This window comes from Diceros bicornis, chromosome 9 (genome assembly GCF_020826845.1).
Source record: "Diceros bicornis minor isolate mBicDic1 chromosome 9, mDicBic1.mat.cur, whole genome shotgun sequence".
NCBI classification, from domain to species: domain Eukaryota; kingdom Metazoa; phylum Chordata; class Mammalia; order Perissodactyla; family Rhinocerotidae; genus Diceros; species Diceros bicornis.
In genome coordinates this window covers 76,734,493-76,753,690 of record NC_080748.1, presented here as the reverse complement: position 1 = coordinate 76,753,690, position 19,198 = coordinate 76,734,493, and the positions used below count along the sequence as shown (strand labels likewise).

Sequence of the window (19,198 nt, the reverse complement as noted above, 5' to 3'; positions counted from 1 at the left end):
CAGCATCATCCTTGTTAGCATCAAGACTTTGTGTCCAAAACACATATCCTGGCCTTTTAGTTCATAAAATTGCATTCTTTTACATTACAATGTATGGACATGAGGAAAAATAGCCAATGAACCCAATTTAGTTCCATTCAACAAAATGCATTATGTGGGTATTGTTGTTTCCCTCCCACCTTTAACATTTTGATAGTCAAGTACAAACAGGGGAGTTCCACTTCTTTGATTTAATTTATTCAACAGATACTCACTGAGCCCTGGTTTGTACTGGGCTGTATACTAGGTGCTAGATTTTCAGCGATCCCAAGGCCTCCTCAAGGAGCTTACATCCAGGGCTCTGAGCTATGCTCTTCCTTTGGTATCCTCCTTTCTCCAGGCTAATTCTTCATCATCCTTCAGGTCTCGGTTTAAACATCAGTTCTTTCAGGAATCCTGCCTATGCTAAGACTGCTGGTCATACACTCTTCCAGCTCTCTGTATTTCTCCTTTGTTGTGTGTCACAACTCTAGTGAGTTATTAGCTTGATTAGTTTATTTCATCTCTCTCTCACCCTCCAGACCAACACTGTCCAAAAGAAATTTCTGCAGTGACGGCAATCTGCAATGTCCAGTTCAATAGCCACTACCCATATTTGGTTATTGAGCACTTGAAATCTGACTAAGTGCAATTGAATTTTAATTTTATTTAACTGTATTTAGTGTTAATGAACATAAATTTAAATAGCCACATGTGGTTAGTGGCTCCGTGTTGTACTGCATAGCTCCGGACTGCCAGCAGCATGAAGGAGGGACAGGGTCTGTGTCTTGCTCACCAGTCCAGCCCCAACACTGGGCATAAAGCTAGCACATGGTGGGGGCCCAAGAACTTTATGCATGAATGAATGGGGACAGAATTTACCAAATCAAATATGATACAAGGCAGAATTAAATTATAAATAAAGAATAAGCAGAATGTTATGGGAATGTGTAAGAAAGAGCTAGTCTCTCTGGCTGAAAGAAAGCAGGAGGTTTCTCAGAGGTGTTGGTATTTTACTGGGCCACTCAAGACTGGGGGAGGCTTTTGATAACCTGAGTCCTATGCTTTCCCATAACATCCTGTAATAGGGCTCATGGAATGAGGACTACTGGCTTCTCCTTACACAATTTGAATGTGAATTTGCTATGTTTTTTAAATGCCTTTTTATTAGACTTTCTACAGTTTGTGTCACAATGGCTACTTATCATTTGGGACGAGTAGAGGTGGCAGAAAGAGTGTCTCCTGAAGGAAACTGGTTCATTTTCATTGTTTCTAAAATGGCAACGAACTTGGGATTCTACGAGACTAATAGTGTAGCATAAATGAAATATTCTTTTTGATTTTTTGCCATGGATGACATACCCAGTGTATGTGGCTTTTGAGAGATTACTTTGAAGTTAATTGTATCTTCTATGGTTAGGAGTATGTTCACTAACTGCAGTCAGTTAACAGAAATTTGTATTCTTCTCTGCTCTCACCCTCCCCTCCCCCTTCCCCGCTGTGGCCCCACAGGTCCAGCCTCCCTTTTGTACTCCAGATGAATTTACATACTGGGCAACAGACTGCGGAAATTATGCCGGGGCACTTATGTATTTCTGTTCATTTTATGTCATCATTGCCTACATCATGCTAAATCTGCTTGTAGGTAAGGGATGTTCGTTGAATATTTTTTAATCTCTTTAAACTCAGGTACTTAGATAATTATGTACAATTTTCAAGTAATTATCCTGGATTGCCTGGGGCGGGTGTTTCATGGCATTAATTATAAATTGTTGCCTCTCAATCCAGAAGCTGAAAAGACCTTTTGAAAGGCATGTAAATGACAGTTGATTGCAATTTCAAGAGTTGTCCTATTTATTATGATCATTAATTTCAAAAGAGCTCTTCTCCTGGATTGAGTTGAACAAATATCAGAGAGGGCCACCTTTAGAGCCTCAAAATGTCACATTTATGTATTCCAAAGATACTCGTTGTTCACCCAGCTGTGGGACCACCCAGAACTCAATTTAACCTTTAAAAACTGCCCTGGAACTCTCCACTAAGAGTGAAAGCCAGCTGGCACGAGGATCTAAATACACAGAATGTGTGTTTATGCTCGTGACCCTCATGTTTTGGAAAGGCAGGAGCCGGATAAATAGCTTAGTCCGAGTGTAAAACATGCCAACTTGGAAACCATACTAAAAGCACTTTAAAAATCTGGCTTATAATGTAGGTGATAAAATCCATTATTTATAATAGATGTTTTACTCTTTATAAAATATGACAGATTAGAATAATTGTCTAACTTCTCAATTTTTCTTTTTTGTTTCTTTAGCCATAATTGTGGAGAATTTCTCCTTGTTTTATTCCACTGAGGAGGACCAGCTTTTAAGTTACAATGATCTTCGCCACTTTCAAATCATATGGAACATGGTGGATGATAAAAGAGAGGTAGGAGGGCGCCTTGTTGTTTCAGGCCCGGGCCCCACCCCACAGAGCCTTAACACCGTAGCTCAAATATTTAAATGGTTTTGTCGTCGGCAATTGACATCTATTGGATTTTGAATGGCCATTCGTGAATTGCAGAAAGCTGTCATTGACAATTCGCAGAATATGCTCGGAGGATAGAGGGACAGAAAGTTCCTCCTCTGGGCGTTTCCAACCATGAACATCTTCTTCAGACATTTAGAAGGTCAGCAAGGACAGGAAACCAAGGGAGCGCTGAAGAAACCAGCCCTGGGCTCGGGGCAGGAGAAGAGGTGAAGCTCAGATTACCAGAGGGACAGTGTAATACAGATTCGTGAGCGCCTCAGCCTCAAACAGCAGTCCTGATTAGAAGTGCAAAGGAGTTATTTAAGTGGTTTCTGAAAGTTGTTATTTTGAATTAATTTGGACTTATTTGAATGTTTTAATCATAAACCTTACCCAAGATTTCCTAGAATTAGCCAAAGCAGCAGCATCTTCTGCTTCTTCCTCCTCCCAATTCTCTCCTCCTCCTCCTCCTCCTCCTCCTCCTTCCTTCTTCTTCATCCTAGCATACACTCAGGCACAGTCCTCAGCATGAGCGACATAATAGTGAACAAGATGGCCAGGTCGCGTGCTTCACAGAGCTCAGGTTCTAATAGGGGGAGACAAACAGTAAAAAGTGAAAGGATAATAATCGCTATCATTATCATTATTTCAAGAAGCTATGAACACTTTAAAGAAGGTGATATGGTAGAGAGTGGCTGGAGTTGGGGGCAGACTGCTTTAGCAGGCTGGCCGTGAGGCCTGTCTGGGGAGGTGCTATTTGACCCAGCAACTGAAAAACGAGGGAAGGTCGCCTGTGGGCAGATCTAGGGGAAGATCTGAAAATAGTTTCAGGAAGAGCTGACTGAGGGCACAAAAACCAGGGAGCCAGAACAGGCTGAGTAAATGAGGGAGCTGGACTGGAGCGGGGCCTGCACGGCTTTCTCCACCCCCTTTGCTCTCTCTCTCCGTGGCACCCCCAACTTCACCCGGACACCAGTCTCGGGGGGTTTTCTTCCAGACAGTGACCTGTGCTTGCGGGCGTCTGGCCTAGCTCTCTCATCTCAGCTAGATCCGCTCATATCTCCAAGACTGCTCCCCACAGGAGCCTGCTTTCCCTGACAGACACACGGAAGGCGGCATCACCACTCACGTCTTAAGATGTTAGTAACTGACATGAATTCATGGGCTATCAATGTCCCTGCCTCTTGCCCAACGCCTTAATTCAGAGACACAGCCAGGCTGGCACGTAGGTTTCATTGCCCAGAAGATAGTGACGTGTTAGGTTCTCAGAATCTGGAGCAGCTCTGACCAGGAAGAGGGCAGAGCTGGGAGCCCAATTCTCTGGTTTGTAAGTGTTCTAATAATGGAGAAGACCTGAAAAGCAGTATCGTTCCATAGAAGGACAACTTATAATAAATGTTTAGAAGCTCCCAGCATCCGGATTAAGTGGAGAGGAGGATCGCGTACATGTCTGTTTTTCTCTGTTTTTGTGCTAATGCATTACTGACCACTAAGCATGTGTGTTAGAGAAACAGATGAGCAGGGGCTGGATCACTGGAACTGGCTACCGGAAGGAAGGCCTGGTGAAGCAAGTTTTGGGTCCGGGGAGGCAGAGGGTGACGTTTGCACCCTCTTTGGCCTCCATGCTGTGTGGTGGTGTTATCCCGTAGAACCAGAGAAGCACAACAGAAACTCTGAGCGCTCAGCTTTTGATCTGAGGTCCTTTCGGGCGCACATGCCCCCACCCAGCCTCCAGGGAGGCGAACAACTTCCTTGCTGCCCAGTGCTCTTTAGGCTATCTTTTGAGAAACAGCTATGGGTTTTTGCTGTGAAAACAGAATCCCAAGTGATCATTATGACCGAATGGTGATTTACCAGTTAGCGTTGTGCTCTGCTGTCCAGGGGGTGATTCCGACTTTCCGCGTGAAGTTCCTGCTGCGGCTGCTGCGGGGGAGGCTGGAGGTGGACCTCGACAAAGACAAGCTCCTGTTTAAGCACATGTGCTACGAGATGGAGAGGCTGCACAATGGCGGCGACGTCACTTTCCATGACGTCCTGAGGTATGAGGGGGTTTCACGCTCTGTGTCCCAGCTGAACCGAGTCCAGAAAGTAAAGCTGTGATCATTAAAGGCCTTGTGAAGTACAATTAACAAGTAGGTTCATGGCCTGAAATGCCACATCAGCCATGGTTATAAGGCGAGGTCACACTCCTCCGGGTCGAAGGGGCATCTCTCACTGTCCTGCGTGTAACGAGATCCCATCTGAGTGAGTGCCTCACACGGCAGGGGAGAGAAGCAGGGGACTGACATCCCCAGAAGTGCCCCTGACTGGGGAGCTCCTGAAGGGAAGAGGTAGAGGGACCTGAGAGAGCCAGGGCCCACCCCTTCATTTTGCAAGGAAGGAACTTGTCCCGGAGAGTTGAGTGACTTGCTCACATTACTTGGCCTCTGTGGTCAAGATGGAGCTAAAATCCACATCTTCTCACTTGTGGATCTGACAAGAATTTGCCTGGCCCACTCTGTGATGGTGGCCCTGGTTGGTTGACAAACCACATTTTCCAGACATTTAATGAGTCCCCAGACAGGACGAAGGGGGCAGTCTGAGACTTGACCTTTTCTCCTCTCTAAGAGGCTTCTATATTAGTTTGCTATGACTGCTCTAACAAAATACCCATACACTGAGGGGGTTAAACAACAAATTTATTGTCTCACAGCCCTGGAGGCTGGAAGTCGGAGATGAAGGTGGAAGGGTTTCTTGCTTCTGAGGCTGTGAGGGAGAATCTGTTCCAGGCCTCTCTCCTAGCTTCTGGTGATTTTCTGGCAATCTTTGGTGCTCCTTGGCGTGTAGAAGCATCACCCTGATCTCTGCCTTCATCTTCACATGGCATTCTCCCTGTGTGTGTGTGTGTCCATGTCCCAATTTTCCCTTTTATAAGGACACCAGTCATATCGGATGAAGGGCCCACCCTACTCCAGTATGACCTCATCTTAACTAATTACATCTTCAATGACCTATTTCTGAATAAGATCACATTTTAAGGTACTGGGGGTTAGGACTTCAACATATCCTTTTTTGGGGGGAAACTATTCAACTCTTAACAGCTTCTTAAACAGGAGTCCATGGATAAAATTCAGAGGTCCATAGACTTGGAAGGGAAACAATTACATCTTTATTTTCACTAATCACTCACTAAAGTGCAGCATTTTCTTCAACGATGAATGTAGGCAACAAACCACAGCAGTATTAACAATACCCACGTCTTTGTCACCAGTAGAAATCAGATATTTTCAAATCATATTACTGCCACGGCTGATATATTAAAACATCCTTTATGCTCACCAGTACTTCTAAGTTATAGTAGTCATTTGACCTCAACTAGATGTTATTATTAAATGCAGTAATAAAGAATCACTTATGTTACTATATCACTGCCTTTTTTTAAAAAATAATTTGAGAACTGTATTTTCGATATAATTGGCTTTCTTTGTAATAATGTGTATTTTATTTTATGCATTTAAGATAGTATTCTAAGAAATGCTCTATAGACTCTACTGCCAAAGGGGTCCATGCCACAGAAAAACTCAAGAACCTTCTGGCAGCAGTAGCTATTTTCATCATGTTGCAAATACCTGACAAGTTAAATGTTAGCTATTGTGTCACAAATTTCAGGAGCATTCAGTTATACAGAAGTATGCTTGTGACTGGAATTTGAAAAAGACCAGAACAGGAAGGATCTGGGAGAAGTTTTCTCAAGTTGTCAGTTTCACCTTCCTCTATTCACTTCTTCCCAGAAACAAGCTTTTTAAAAGGCAGAAAAAGATGGGGCAGAAAATACACATGAATAGCAAAAGATGCCGTCTCTCTCAGAATGTCACTTAGTCTTTCCTCCTAGTGATGAATATTTTTAGGCTGAAAGTGATGCACGTAGAGATATTGCTGTCATTAATAATTAACACTCAGCCTCTTTGGAACTTAGTGATGCGTCTGATAAAACGGACCCAGGCGAAGTCGATGGTGGTGTCATTTGCCCTCCCTATCCCTCTAGCTCAGTATATGATGAACACGGTCCAGCAATGATGAGGCAGGAAGGAGAGGAAGAGCAAATGCTCTTTATTCCTCCGTAGTGAGAGGAGCCTTAGCAAAGAGCAGCTCAGTGTACCAGTGCTGCGTGGGGAGGCTCTCAGGCACCTCCGTGCTGTGATTTGGGCTTCGGAGATGGAATGGACCTCAAAGCCGGGGCTGGCAGGGGCTGAGCAATAACCTGGGATCCTGCGGCTGCATATTCCTTTGGCTGTAGACCTGTCAGCCTGGACACATGAGTAGCCTTATTGCCCAGAGGCCCTGATGCAACCTATCAGCTGTGTTGGTTTCATTTGCCACTGTCTGGGCTTACTTATTATACCAAGGGCAGCATGGGAATGAATATTCAACCCTGGCTTTACATCCATCTAAAATTAATGAAGAAAATCCAGGGGCAAATGAGATAAATTGAGAGGGACATGGAGGAGGAGGGGGATGCATGACCCACAGCCAAGCCATAGTAACCATCACTAGTTGGAGCTGAAGTGAAGAAAGTATAGAGGGAGCAGACTTCCTTCTGCAGGGAAAGTTCCAGAGTCTTAATTTAAGCAGCTGATATTATACATCAGGGCCTAGCCTGTATCTTTTGTTTTATAAACATTCATATGGCCCTTATTCTTGTAAGCACCTTGCAAATAGTAACTCATTTAATCATTTAATAAGGCAGGTACCATGACCATCCCTGTTTTATAGGTGAGAGAAGAGAGACAGAGAGGTGACATAACTAGCCCAAGCCACCCAGCCAGTCAGGTGGCATCAGGATGCCACATTGGTTGGACTGTGTGAAGTCCTCACTGGATTTTGAAATATCTAAGAGTCTAATCCCAGGTGAATCAGAGCTGTGATTGCTGTTGTATTTCCGCCCCCAGCATGCTCTCATACAGGTCGGTTGACATCCGGAAGAGTTTGCAGTTGGAGGAGCTCCTTGCAAGGGAGCAGCTGGAGTACACCATCGAGGAGGAGGTAGCCAAGCAGACCATCCGCATGTGGCTGAAAAAGTGCTTAAAGCGCATCAGAGCTGTGAGTGAGCTAGAAGCATCTGGGGTTTTATTTCCTCCTCTCAAAGAAGGAGGAGGAGGAGGGGAAAAAGAAAAGAGCTTCATGAACAATGGGATTAGATCCTTCTGTGATGAGCATTATCTCCCTTCAACTATGTCGACTTCATCCACTTATGATGGTCAGATGGTGGTTCAAACCTTAACTCTGGTCCAAATTCAGCTACACCTTCTTGAACAGAGTCCATAAATTTCCATATATTCAATGGAAATATAGCATGAATGTTTAAAAAGTAGTTTATTGATATTAAAATATTTATGATCTCTATTAATTAAACTCAACTGTTCAAAATGCCAAAAATCTTTACATATCGACTGGCAACTGAATTTACAAAACTACTTTTAAAATGCTCCTAAAAATTCCAACATATTGTTAATAATGTTGTTTGGTCTTTAATTAAAGACCACCTCTCCTGGGAGTTTAATGATCTGTTTGCTGTTTCCTCAACTATAAGCTTTAAGATTCTCTAACCCTTAAATCAATGAACATATACTGTGTTGGCATATACTGTGTTTACAATGGGCATGTCTATTAGGTAATTACTTTTATGAATGCTTTTGATGTATGTTTCACACACGGGGAGAAAAAAATCAAATTAATCACTAAACATTTATATGTAATGGCTATTTTTTTATCCTATTTCTCAGAACATCATCAACTGCAGAAACATATCTTTCTGTTGGAGAAGAAAAGGGCCCCAGAGAAACGAAACACCCCAACCTCCTATGGCAGGGCAGCTGTCACAGCTGTCCCACCGTAGCTCTGCTAGCTCTAGGGATCACATCTGCCCTCCACAGGCCCTGAGAGGGCACAGGGAGTGTCGGCTCACCACCAGACCATCCTGGCCTCAGTCTGTGCCACGATGGATTGGCCTGCTGGATTGGCCCGCCCCGATCCAGAACCAAGACAAGAGCAAGGGTTTTCCTCATCCATCCAAGACTCTGCCTCTTACAACTTAGAGGAAAGGGCCATCCACATTGGCTTAATGAGCATAAAATAAAATAAGAAGGGAAAAAAATAGGCACCCACGTTAGTGATTTAAAAATTCTATTTTAAGTAAAACACAAGCTAGTATCAATGAACATAACTATTCCAATTGTTATGCAAATTAAAATGGAAGGGGAAGGCAATTCCTGAGTCTCTAAGCCCTCTCTTATATCACTCTGATACTTATCAGTAAAATTAGTTAAGGATCCTTATTTGGAAGTTCCTAAGAGGTCACCAAGCATGCAGGTTCTTTGGAACGGAGAGAAGGAAATACGAGTTGAGTGGTGGGGGACAGGGGAATGTTGGGCTGATTTTTCCATTCCTGAAAGAACAATCATTTCCATAGAAACAGCAACAGTCGTGCAGCATCATCCACAGCCTGAGAGAGAGCCAGCAACAGGAGCTGAGCCGGTTTCTGAATCCTCCCAGTATTGAGACCACCCAGCCCAGTGAGGACATGAACGCCAACAGTCAGGATAATAATATGCAACCTGAGGTATGGGCAGGAGGTGCCTGCATCCACCGATATTCCGTGCATTTTTTTTTTTTAAGAAAAAATAAATTGGTGCTGCTCACATAGCCATTTCAGACAAGGTGACAATATGTCTAATTGGAAGTTTTTAAGTAAAAAAAAAAATTGGGACATGTTGATCCAGGTTATGTTTGTGTCTTTGTGCCATCCTGGAAACAGCTGAGGTTATTTCAAAAGATTCTGATTTGTATGGATATTAAAAAAATGTGAATGCCCTAAACCTAATAATTCTGTTGACTTTTCTCTTAAGAGTTAACCTTACGTCTATAAGGGTTTAATTTGAGTTCAGCAACATTACATGACTCAGGAGAGCATGGTTTGCCTGAAGCTCTGCCCTAAATGTTTTCTTCTCACCAAGTCATAGAAATCTGCCGTGAAATGAGTGAAAATGTTTCTAACTGGCCTTCAGCCTCTTTAAATAGACTCACTGAGGACTTGTCCTTCTGTAGTTGGGCGTCAGAAAACCACGTGGAATTCAGGGAGGATTAGCTTGAGGACCTTCTATGTACTAGGACACAGCATATTTTCACTTCCAAGCTCAAGCTACACGTCCATAAAGAAGCACAGAGTCACCAGCGTCCTGGAGAGCCTTGCGCTGTGAGAAGCAGCTGGCAGGTGGCCCTGCCCTTTCTGGGGGCACAGTTATGAATCGGCTGGAGCTGATCCAGTGTTCTGAGACGAGCCCCCTGGCAGCGTCAGGCTTCGTGGTGTGTAGTGACACAGTCAGGGACCACGATAAATACTGAAGCCTGAGGCTCCACAGCCCAGCAGGACGCTCCAAGCGGCCCTCTTGTTCCATAGCCCAGTTTGGATTTTATGCTGTTGTCTCCCCCAGCCTGCAGGAATCCCGCTACAGGGATTTATGCAAGGACAGGCAACAAAAGGGGCCCGTGGAGGCTTCTACAATGATCCTGCCACCTGTCTACCCTGAGGATGGCTTGTTGGCAATGCTTAGTCTGTGGGGCCGGGATAAGGTCAGGACAGCCAGCAAGACAGCGAGGCAGAGAGAGAGATGATGGCAGAGCTCTCTGATTTTAGGTAAAAAAGCCCAAGAGGTAACCAAAAAACCAAGAGGGGATATTGAAGAGATGTGAAGATCAAGGCGTTGATCAGGAAAGGGGAAGGTGAGGTGAACCAGATAGCAGGCAAAATCGATAGAGAGTCTGAGCATTTCTCTTTGACTTTTGACTCAATTGGGAAGAGCTTCGTTCTCCTCCGGGGCCCAGCACAGAGCCTTGTCTGCTGAGAACTCTCTTCCTGAAGCTCTAGCTACTGACCTCCAGGTTGGCAAGAGTATACTTCCCCACACCAGGCTGTGTCAGCTGCCCCACCTCCCCTCGTTGCCCTGGTGAAGTTCACACGCCTCCACGCCTCCATGCCCCGGAGGGAACTTGGCCTTGGGGGTGAAGGAACACAGAGGGATGCCCAAGGGAAGGCGTCCTGGAGAGTCGCGGCTCCTTTCTTCATGATGTGCATGGCGACTCTTTGGTTTTCCTTGACTCTTTTTACCCATTTTCACTTCTCCTTTCCCCACTGTGGACACTATGGGTCCATATTGTTTTTCCCATTTGTTTCCCTGCGGTATTTTCTTCCTGTCTTAAAACAAAATGAGGGTCTCAGCCAGTGCAGAGAGATGGAGGAGGGCACAGCGTTAAGGATACCTGCTTCATTCTTCCTCTGCAGACAAGCAGCCAGCAGCAGCTTCTGAGTCCCACCCTGTCGGACCGAGGAGGAAGCCGGCAGGATGCGGCAGACGCCGGGAAACCCCAGAGGAAGTTTGGGCAATGGCGTCTGCCCTCGGGTACGTACCTCGAGCCCTTTCTCCATCGATGGAGGCATTTTACAGGTGTCTACACTCTGTGTGTGTTTTAGGTCTTGGATTTCAAAATATGGGTCTGCATCTGAAGCTATTTATAGACAGTGAAACAATGAAAAATATATCCCCTTAGCAAAAACATCCCCCTCAAAATAACTTCTCTAAATAGAACTATATTAGCCCTCGTTTTCACCTACCATGGTCCAGAAGGCAGCCTGGATTAACAAAGATATTGTAGCCAAGATCTAGAAAGAAAGAGGAAGAGATTTTCAAGGGCTTACTGTGCGCATTCAAAGCATTCTCAAAACAGGCAAAATTTGTCTAATCTAAGAGGGAGCGGATGGATACAATCATTCAGAAAATGCCAAAGTTCTCAAAAAAAGAACAACAAAACGTCTATAGTGTAATATGTCATATAATATGTGTTATAGTATTTACTGTATGCCAATCACTGTTGTAAGTGCATTACGTGTGTTCCCTCATTTAATCCTTACAATCCTATTATTTTCCACATTTTACTGATTTAGTGAGAGAATTTTCTTCTAGAGGACCTGGGGTTTTGGAAAGCCCGGATAATCCCTTTATGGGCACTCAGGGGTGGAGGGGAGCAATGACCTGCCCAGCCCAGTATCCTCCATACATGGGTTTCTCTGTAGATAACTCTGTAGAGTCCATGGTAAAGTAGAGCCTTCCTAATGCTCTTTAATTGAGCCCCTTCTCAGCCCAATCCAAGTGAGAAGATGGATAATGTTGCAAACTCTTCTGTAACATGTCTGTCCCACAAAGCAGAAGACAGTGTAATTTACATTTTGAGGCCAAAAGTTGTTCAGTGGATCTTAACACCAGAGAGGAAAATATCTTTTTTCATACCCAGGAGTTTATTATTCTGAGATCAGAGAGAACCTAGCTTTTGCCTGGTTGAACAAAGCTGGGAGTGATAGAAAACAAGATTGAGTAGGTGGTGGGGCCAGGCCATGAAAAGCCTTAAATTACAGGCTGAGTGGTTTCAACTTCATCCTGTAGGCAGTTAGGATCCAGTGAAGATTTCTGAGCAAGACATGACATTTGTAATTCATGCTTTGGGAAGACTGACTTGGCAGCAGGGTAGAGAGTGAATTGTCTACAGCAGAGCCTGGAGGCAGGGTGACGAGCCAAAGGATGATATAGCAGTCTGGGCATGAGGTAATGAGGACATGGACAAAGCTGGTGGCAGTGGTCCAGACCCTGGAGGGACAGATAGGAGAGACAACCTAAGGCAGATGAACAGTCCTTGGTATTCACTTAAATGCATAAAAAAACGATGTTGTCAAAAGTGCCTCTAAAGGTCCAAGCCTGGGTGGCCCCAATGTCAGAAATGGTGATAACTAAAGGGACATGGTCTTGGGGACACCCTGAGTTTAAAGAAGCAAAGGGCAAGAAAAAGAGCATGTTAAGGGGGTACCAACAATGTACCAGGTGTTCTGCTATGCATTTCTTTCTTTTCTTTTTTTCCCTTTTATTTTTTATTTATTTATTTTTGTGAGGAAGATCAGCCCTGAGCTAACATCAGTGCTAATCTTCCTCTTTTTGCTGAGGAAGACCGGCTCTGAGCTAACATCTATTGCCAATCCTCCTCGGGTTTTTTTGCCCCCAAAGCCCCAGTAGATAGTTGTATGTCATAGTTGCACATCCTTCTAGTTGCTGTATGTGGGACACGGCCTCAGCATGGCCGGAGAAGCGGTGCGTCGGTGCGCGCCCGGGGTCTGAACCCGGGCCGCCAGTAGCGGAGCACGCACACTTAACCTCTAAGTCACTGGGCCGGCTCCCTCCCTTTTATTTTTTTATAAAAGTTGTATATACTTAAGGTGTACAACATGGTGTTTTAATAAACATATACATTGTGAAATGATTGCTGTGGCCAAGCTAACATATGCATCACCTCACATAGTTACCATTTTTGTGTGTGTTGTGAGAACACTTAAGATCTACTCTTTTAGCAAATTTTAAGTATACTATACAGTATTATTAACTATAGTTGCCATGCTGTACATTAGATCTCTAGAACTTATTCATCCTACATAATTGAAACTTTGTATCCTTTGACCAACTTCTCCCCATTCCCCAACTCCCCTCCTGCCCCTGGTAACCGCCATTCTATTCCCCTATTCCCTGCTTTTATGAATTTGATATTTTTAGAGTCCACATATAAGTGAGATCATGCAGTATTTTTCTTTCTGTGTCTGGCTTATTTCACTTTGCAAAATGCCCCCCAGGTTCATCCATGTTGTCACAAATGGCAGGGTTTTCTTCTTTTTTTTTTTAAGGCTAAATAATATCCTGTTGTACATATATATATATACACCATGACATGTATACCATGTCTTCTTTATTCATTCATCTGTGTACGGACACTTAGGTTGTTTCCATGTCTTGGTTATGGTGAATAATGCTGCAGTGAACATGGGGGTACAGATATCTCTTCAAGATAGTGATTTCATTTCATTAGGATGTGTACACAGAAGTGGGATTGTTGGATCATATGGTAGTTCTGTTATGCATTTTCTTGCATCATCTCATTTCATCTCATTTAATCTATTTTAATCCTCACAATAGTCCAATGAGGACACTTGTATTCTCTTCATTTTATAATTGAGGAAACTTGGGTTCAGAGACATGAACTTGACCTTGGTTACACATCTACAGGTCACAGAAGTGAGACCCCAAACCATGACTCTGGAATCCCAAAGCCATGAGTGTGTCAACAAAGTCTTCACACACACTGCTACCTGGACACATGGTTTGGAAAGATGAATGCCCTGAGTGTATTTTAAATCTGTCTGTGAATCCCTCCTTTTTCACTGATGCCACGCTTCAATTTATTTTTACAAAAAAAAAAATTAATTACACACATCTTTCTTTCCATACTCTTTCTGCATCCCTCCCTCTCTCCTCACTATCAGTTACACTATCCCTTCTTTTCCTTTGCTTTTTTCTTTGTATGTATATACTAATGAACACATATTTCTATGACACTTATATTTGCTCAAATTGGAACTTTTAGTGATTTTTTAGTTTTCATAATTATCTTAAAGTGCCAGGGGCAAGCAGCATTTTTTTCCAAATGGTATTACTAGTCGTCCATGAACATAATTTTAAAGTCCATTTCGAATGTAAAAATCAAGTGCTGAAAAAGTTTTATACTTAACATCTGTGGATAGGACTTGTTTGCCAAAAGCATCGCTCATGGGAATACCATGGTTTTTCAGGAATGACTTGCAGTAGGGTGAGACAACACCGTGTTGCTCATGGGACTCTTGTTAATTCCACAGCACCAAAACCAATAAGCCATTCAGTGTCTTCAGTCAACTTACGTTTTGGAGGGCGGACAACAATGAAGTCTGTAGTGTGCAAAATGAACCCCATGACGGACGCAGCGTCCTGTGGCTCTGAAGTTAAGAAGTGGTGGACCCGGCAGCTGACCGTGGAGAGTGACGAAAGTGGAGATGACCTTCTGGATGTATAGGGAGAGCTCAATGCAAACGACAGTCTCGTGGTGAAGACTGTTTTCTAATATTTTCCTCCATTGTCTAGTGATCAATCTGTAATTGATACATAATTTAATTTCAACGTGTCACATGATTTTTTTAAATTGATTTTTGTCCTGCCACAGGAAGGCATAGAACTTGGTCTGTGAATGGTGTGTATATGAGGAGGGTTATTACCATGTGTTCAAGAAATTGCATAATGGCAGTGTTGGTTATATTAGAAACCATACCAACACCAGATGTAGATCATTCAAAAATTTCATGTATTCTGTCTGTGTAACTGAGATATATATTTGTATATTCTTCGTGTATTATTATCACCCCCTGAAAGAGTGCTAAGCCCAAAGTGGCTGATATTTATGGTACAGGAACTATAGCTTTAGTTTACATTTTTCCCACCTCCGCTAGAAATACCTCTCTTGGGAGAATTTATTATTTAAGATTGATCTGAAAAGGTCAGCACTGAGCTCATGCTAAAATGATAGTAGTTTTACAAACAACAGGTTCTGAATTTCAAAAAGTATATTCTTTTTCTCATGTTTTTTAAAAAAATATGCACAAGATGTTTAGAGATCAGAACAAGTCAATTTCTGTCCTCAGTCACTCTAATGAAATTGTTGCCTGCTTCCAAGAGAATTGGGTGTGCAGGTACCCGGCAAAGAAACTGGCCCAAGGAGCTAACTGGTTTAAAACAAACCCGTACATAGATGGCTTGAGGGACGTAAAGATGCTGAGTTTCTTGAAAAGCCTTTTGATAACTGAGTTTAGCAAGAAGAGTAAAACTACATGATTCAGCTTTAAAAAAATCTTTGCATATGTGATGCTATCATTGGCTTCATTTCTTACCCAAAGTATTTCCATTTTGCCTTAAATCAGCAAAGACATTATGAGTTGATCCTAACGCATCATTGCTGTGCTCAATTCAAAATGACTGCCCTACTGCCAGAATCTCCTATGGAAATAATGGTACTCTGCAAAATCTCGCTGTGAACTCACAGTTTAGGTATCCCACAACTCCATTGTATTTATTTCACACATCAGTGGTCCATGTCCTCTGGGAAAATTAAAATGCAAAGTGATTATAAAGTACCATTGGGCCTCTTAGGCTGGGTCAACCAAGTAGAAGTGCATTTGGGCCTTTAACTACCTTATTCTTGATTGGAGATTCGCTGTTAGATTTCTTATTTTAATGGAGTGATTATCTCAAAATCCTTTGATTCTCCCCACCCCCCACCCTGGCTGCTTTATGATCTCTTTTTCTCTACTTAACCTTCTTGAGATAGCCAAATATCATATTCCTTCTGTATAACAAGTGTAACGTGTGGTGACAGTCTATTGTTTAAATGATTCATTGTGACAATAAAATAATGGCAAAGTCATTGATGCTGAAAGGATTTTATTTGGTTTTATGTTTACTTGGAGTTTACTTTCTGTACATAAGAAAATAAAATAAATATTGGATTTGTAAAAGAATTTACTCTGAGTTGATGATCATTTCTAAACGCTTTTCTTGTATATGTGTGTGGGGAGGGGACTTTAGGGGTGGGACCACTAGGGAGCTGGCACTTTGCAAACTCTGTATTTGAATATTCCATCTACAATTAGTTGGTGAAAACTCTGTCTCTGATATTCATTTCAGCTCAGTTCTTAAGCCAGAATGTTCCTTTCACATTTGTGCCTGTAAGGCTGAGTGAATACCCTGCACCTTCCAAACCCACAGTAAAGCAGAAAAGGATCTTACGCAGCCAGGGCATGGGTCTGTACTAGTGCTGCATTAAAACCGGATTTTTTTTTTCTTTTGGCTCATTACACTTGAGTAATGCAGCTTCATTGTCACAAAACTGCTGAGCCCTTCCTAAAATGTCTGTAATTGATGTTCTGCAGAACATCATTGTTGTTCATTCTGCAGTGAAGCAAGGGGCAGAATAGCAATGCGTTTAAAGCCGTAGCACCCTACATTTTCAATTAAATGAAACAGCCAAACAGTTCCTGTGGGACTCGTCTCTACTATTGTCCTGAAGCTGGTGGAGCAAACAGCAAGGTGAGAAGTGCCACCCCTCTTAGATTGTTCATAAACATATAAACAGCTCGGTTATGCAGATGGGAAAACTTCAGCCACAATGTTCCTTGGTCCTTAGGGAGGCAAGACACTGATACTAATCCTGTCATCATGCCACCCATCACCTTTAATTAAAGGACGCCATTGGTTCCAAGGGCGCCAGAAAGCGTAAGGGATAGATTACTTGACATGGAGCCGCCAAGGGGAGCAGACCACACATGCATTGCACATATGGCAATTCGAGGGGACTCAAAGGGAACAGAGATGGAGAGAATGGCCACAATCGATGCTATTCACTCTATTCTCAGTGGTGGTGCGAGAGAAACACCCATCAGCAGTGACTGGCCTTTTGTGCCCTGCCCAAGCTGAATAAGACAGCGCATGTGGAAGAAAAACCAGAGTTATAAAGCCTTAAGCAAAAGCAGTTTCTAACCCAGCGGAATGATGTGTTTGCCTGTTTCTTTGTAGGAGGTGGCACAGTATAGACAGGTGGTTTTCAACAGATCGCCTAGCAGTGGCACTCTTTCTCAAAGTCCTTCGAGGGACCTCAAAGTATTAACCAGGCAAAAGCAAGGCAGCCCTAGTTGAAATTGGGGTGAAGATGAGAACCCCACTCACTTGGCCTCTTCTCACCCCCTGTTATGGATTGAATTGTGTCCTCCAGAAAGGATATGTTGAAATCCTAACCCCTGGTAGCTGTGAATGTGACCTTATTGGGGAATATGGTCTTTACAGATGTAATTAGTTAAGTTATGGTGAGGTCATACTAGAGTAGGGTGGGCCCTTGATCCAATATGGCTGAGGTCCTTATAGGAAGACAAGAGAGACACAGAGGGAGGAGAAAGCCACAGGAAGACACAGACGCAGAGGGAAAACAGCCATGTGAAGACAGAGGCAGAGATTGGAGTGATGCTAGCCAAGTAATGCCTAGGGCTACAAGAAACTGTGACAAACAAGGAAGGATTCTCCCCCAGAGGCAATGGAGGAAGCATGTCCCTGCCAATACCTTCATGTCAGATTTCTGGCCTCCAGAACTGGAACTGTAAGATAATAAATTTCTGTTGTTTTAAGCCACGCAGTTTGTAGTATTTTGTGACTGCAGCCCTAGAAAACCAATACTCCGCTAAACTAAAACTAATACCCACTTAAACCCACCCCAGCCCCCAAAGATGGCCTAAACCATCCTCGTGCTCCAAGGGACTAGTTTGGAAAACAGCAGTGTAGATGGAAGATCATGAGCTTCAGAGTTGGACAGATTTGCAAGTCCTGAATTTATTAGTTACTCCTTGCGTAATGTTGGGTGAGTCTCATATCCTCTCTGAGACAAAATTCAATTTCTTGCTTTTACAAAAGGCAGGAGAGATGATTTCATTCATTTCATTTACCTGAGAGGTTCACAAAATCTGCTAGGTGGGCTTAGTCCACGCTGATGTGCAATACACTCCAAATCATTCACTAGCTGTCTAACCTCCCAACCAGAATCCCCAGTTGACCAATTGTCATGTGGGCCATTTTTCTGTCTGCCACAGCAGGTTTCCAGCTTGGAGCAGGTCTGAATCAGTGGAAGGGAAAAGACATTAAATCAAGTTCAAGTTGCACCATTCCAATTTCTGAATCAAGACAGTATTTCCTACCTAAAATGACCCCTGAGCATTTCAAATATCTAATGATGAGTAGAAAAGTTATGGGCTGCTGGAGTTCATATCTGGGACCAAGGGAAAGTTACTGAATAAATTTTAAAGACACAGTAGAAAACTCAAAGTGAAGTCTGTTTTAATTATGGCATGAGTTGGGCTTGTTTAATATACCGATTACACATGTTGAATTAAAAATATCTGTGAGACTGCCAAGGGGAGAATGTAGATTTGGTGGTTGAATAGATAAGGCTGGGGGTCCACAGAGAGGGATTCACATTTGGGAGCATCAGCATAGAAATGGAGTTTAAAGCATGAACTGGATGAGACTGCCAAAGGAGTAGCTGTAGAAAAAGAGGAGCTCTGAGGGTCTGGATTAGTTTGCTCGGGCTGTCATAACAAAGGACCACAGACTAGATGGCTTAAACAACTGAATTTTACTGTCTCACAGTTCTAGAGGCCAGAAGTCCAAAATCAAGGTGTTGGCAGGGCTGGTTTCCTCTGAGGTCTCTCTCCTTGGCTTGCAGGTGGCTGTCTTCTTCCTACCTCCTCACACAGTCTTCCCCCTGTGTGTGTGTCTTAACTGCCTCTTCTTATAAGGACACTAGTCATATTGGATTAGGGCCCACCCATATGACCTCATTTTAATTAGCCATCTCTTTAAAGGCGCTATCTCCAAATACAGTCACCTTCTGGGGCAATGTATGAATTTTAGGGGGACATAATTCAGCCCATAACAGAGTCTGTCTCCTTGGCAGTGGTGCACATTAGAATAATCTTTCAGATGACAGAAATGGTGAGCCCTGAGCCTGCCTGAACCTAACCAGGACACTCAACTCCGAGTTTTCTCCCTTCCCAGAAGCCCAGAAACACATAAGATCCCTGTTCCCAGAGCTGATAGGGAGGTCCACTTTTCTGATTTAGTATGTGGAAGGAGACAGCCATCAAAACTCTGATCCCTTTAATCCCTGTGTGCAGCCTGGAAACTCACAGCAAGAAACC

The 19,198-nt window shown here is 43.3% G+C and overlaps 1 protein-coding gene across 1 annotated transcript in view; it reads left to right on the top strand.

The window, feature by feature from the left end:
• NALCN (sodium leak channel, non-selective) overlaps nucleotides 1-14,593 on the top strand; it is a 289,313-nt gene extending 274,720 nt beyond the window's left edge. Inside the window, exons 37-43 of the mRNA XM_058548440.1 lie at nucleotides 1,531-1,663; nucleotides 2,333-2,448; nucleotides 4,411-4,568; nucleotides 7,458-7,608; nucleotides 8,978-9,127; nucleotides 10,847-10,964; nucleotides 14,288-14,593. Of these exons, the coding sequence (XP_058404423.1) occupies nucleotides 1,531-1,663; nucleotides 2,333-2,448; nucleotides 4,411-4,568; nucleotides 7,458-7,608; nucleotides 8,978-9,127; nucleotides 10,847-10,964; nucleotides 14,288-14,481 (1,020 nt within the window). The 3' untranslated portion in view covers nucleotides 14,482-14,593. The remainder of the gene's footprint in view (nucleotides 1-1,530; nucleotides 1,664-2,332; nucleotides 2,449-4,410; nucleotides 4,569-7,457; nucleotides 7,609-8,977; nucleotides 9,128-10,846; nucleotides 10,965-14,287) is intronic.
• Nucleotides 14,594-19,198: the final 4,605 nt, after the last annotated feature.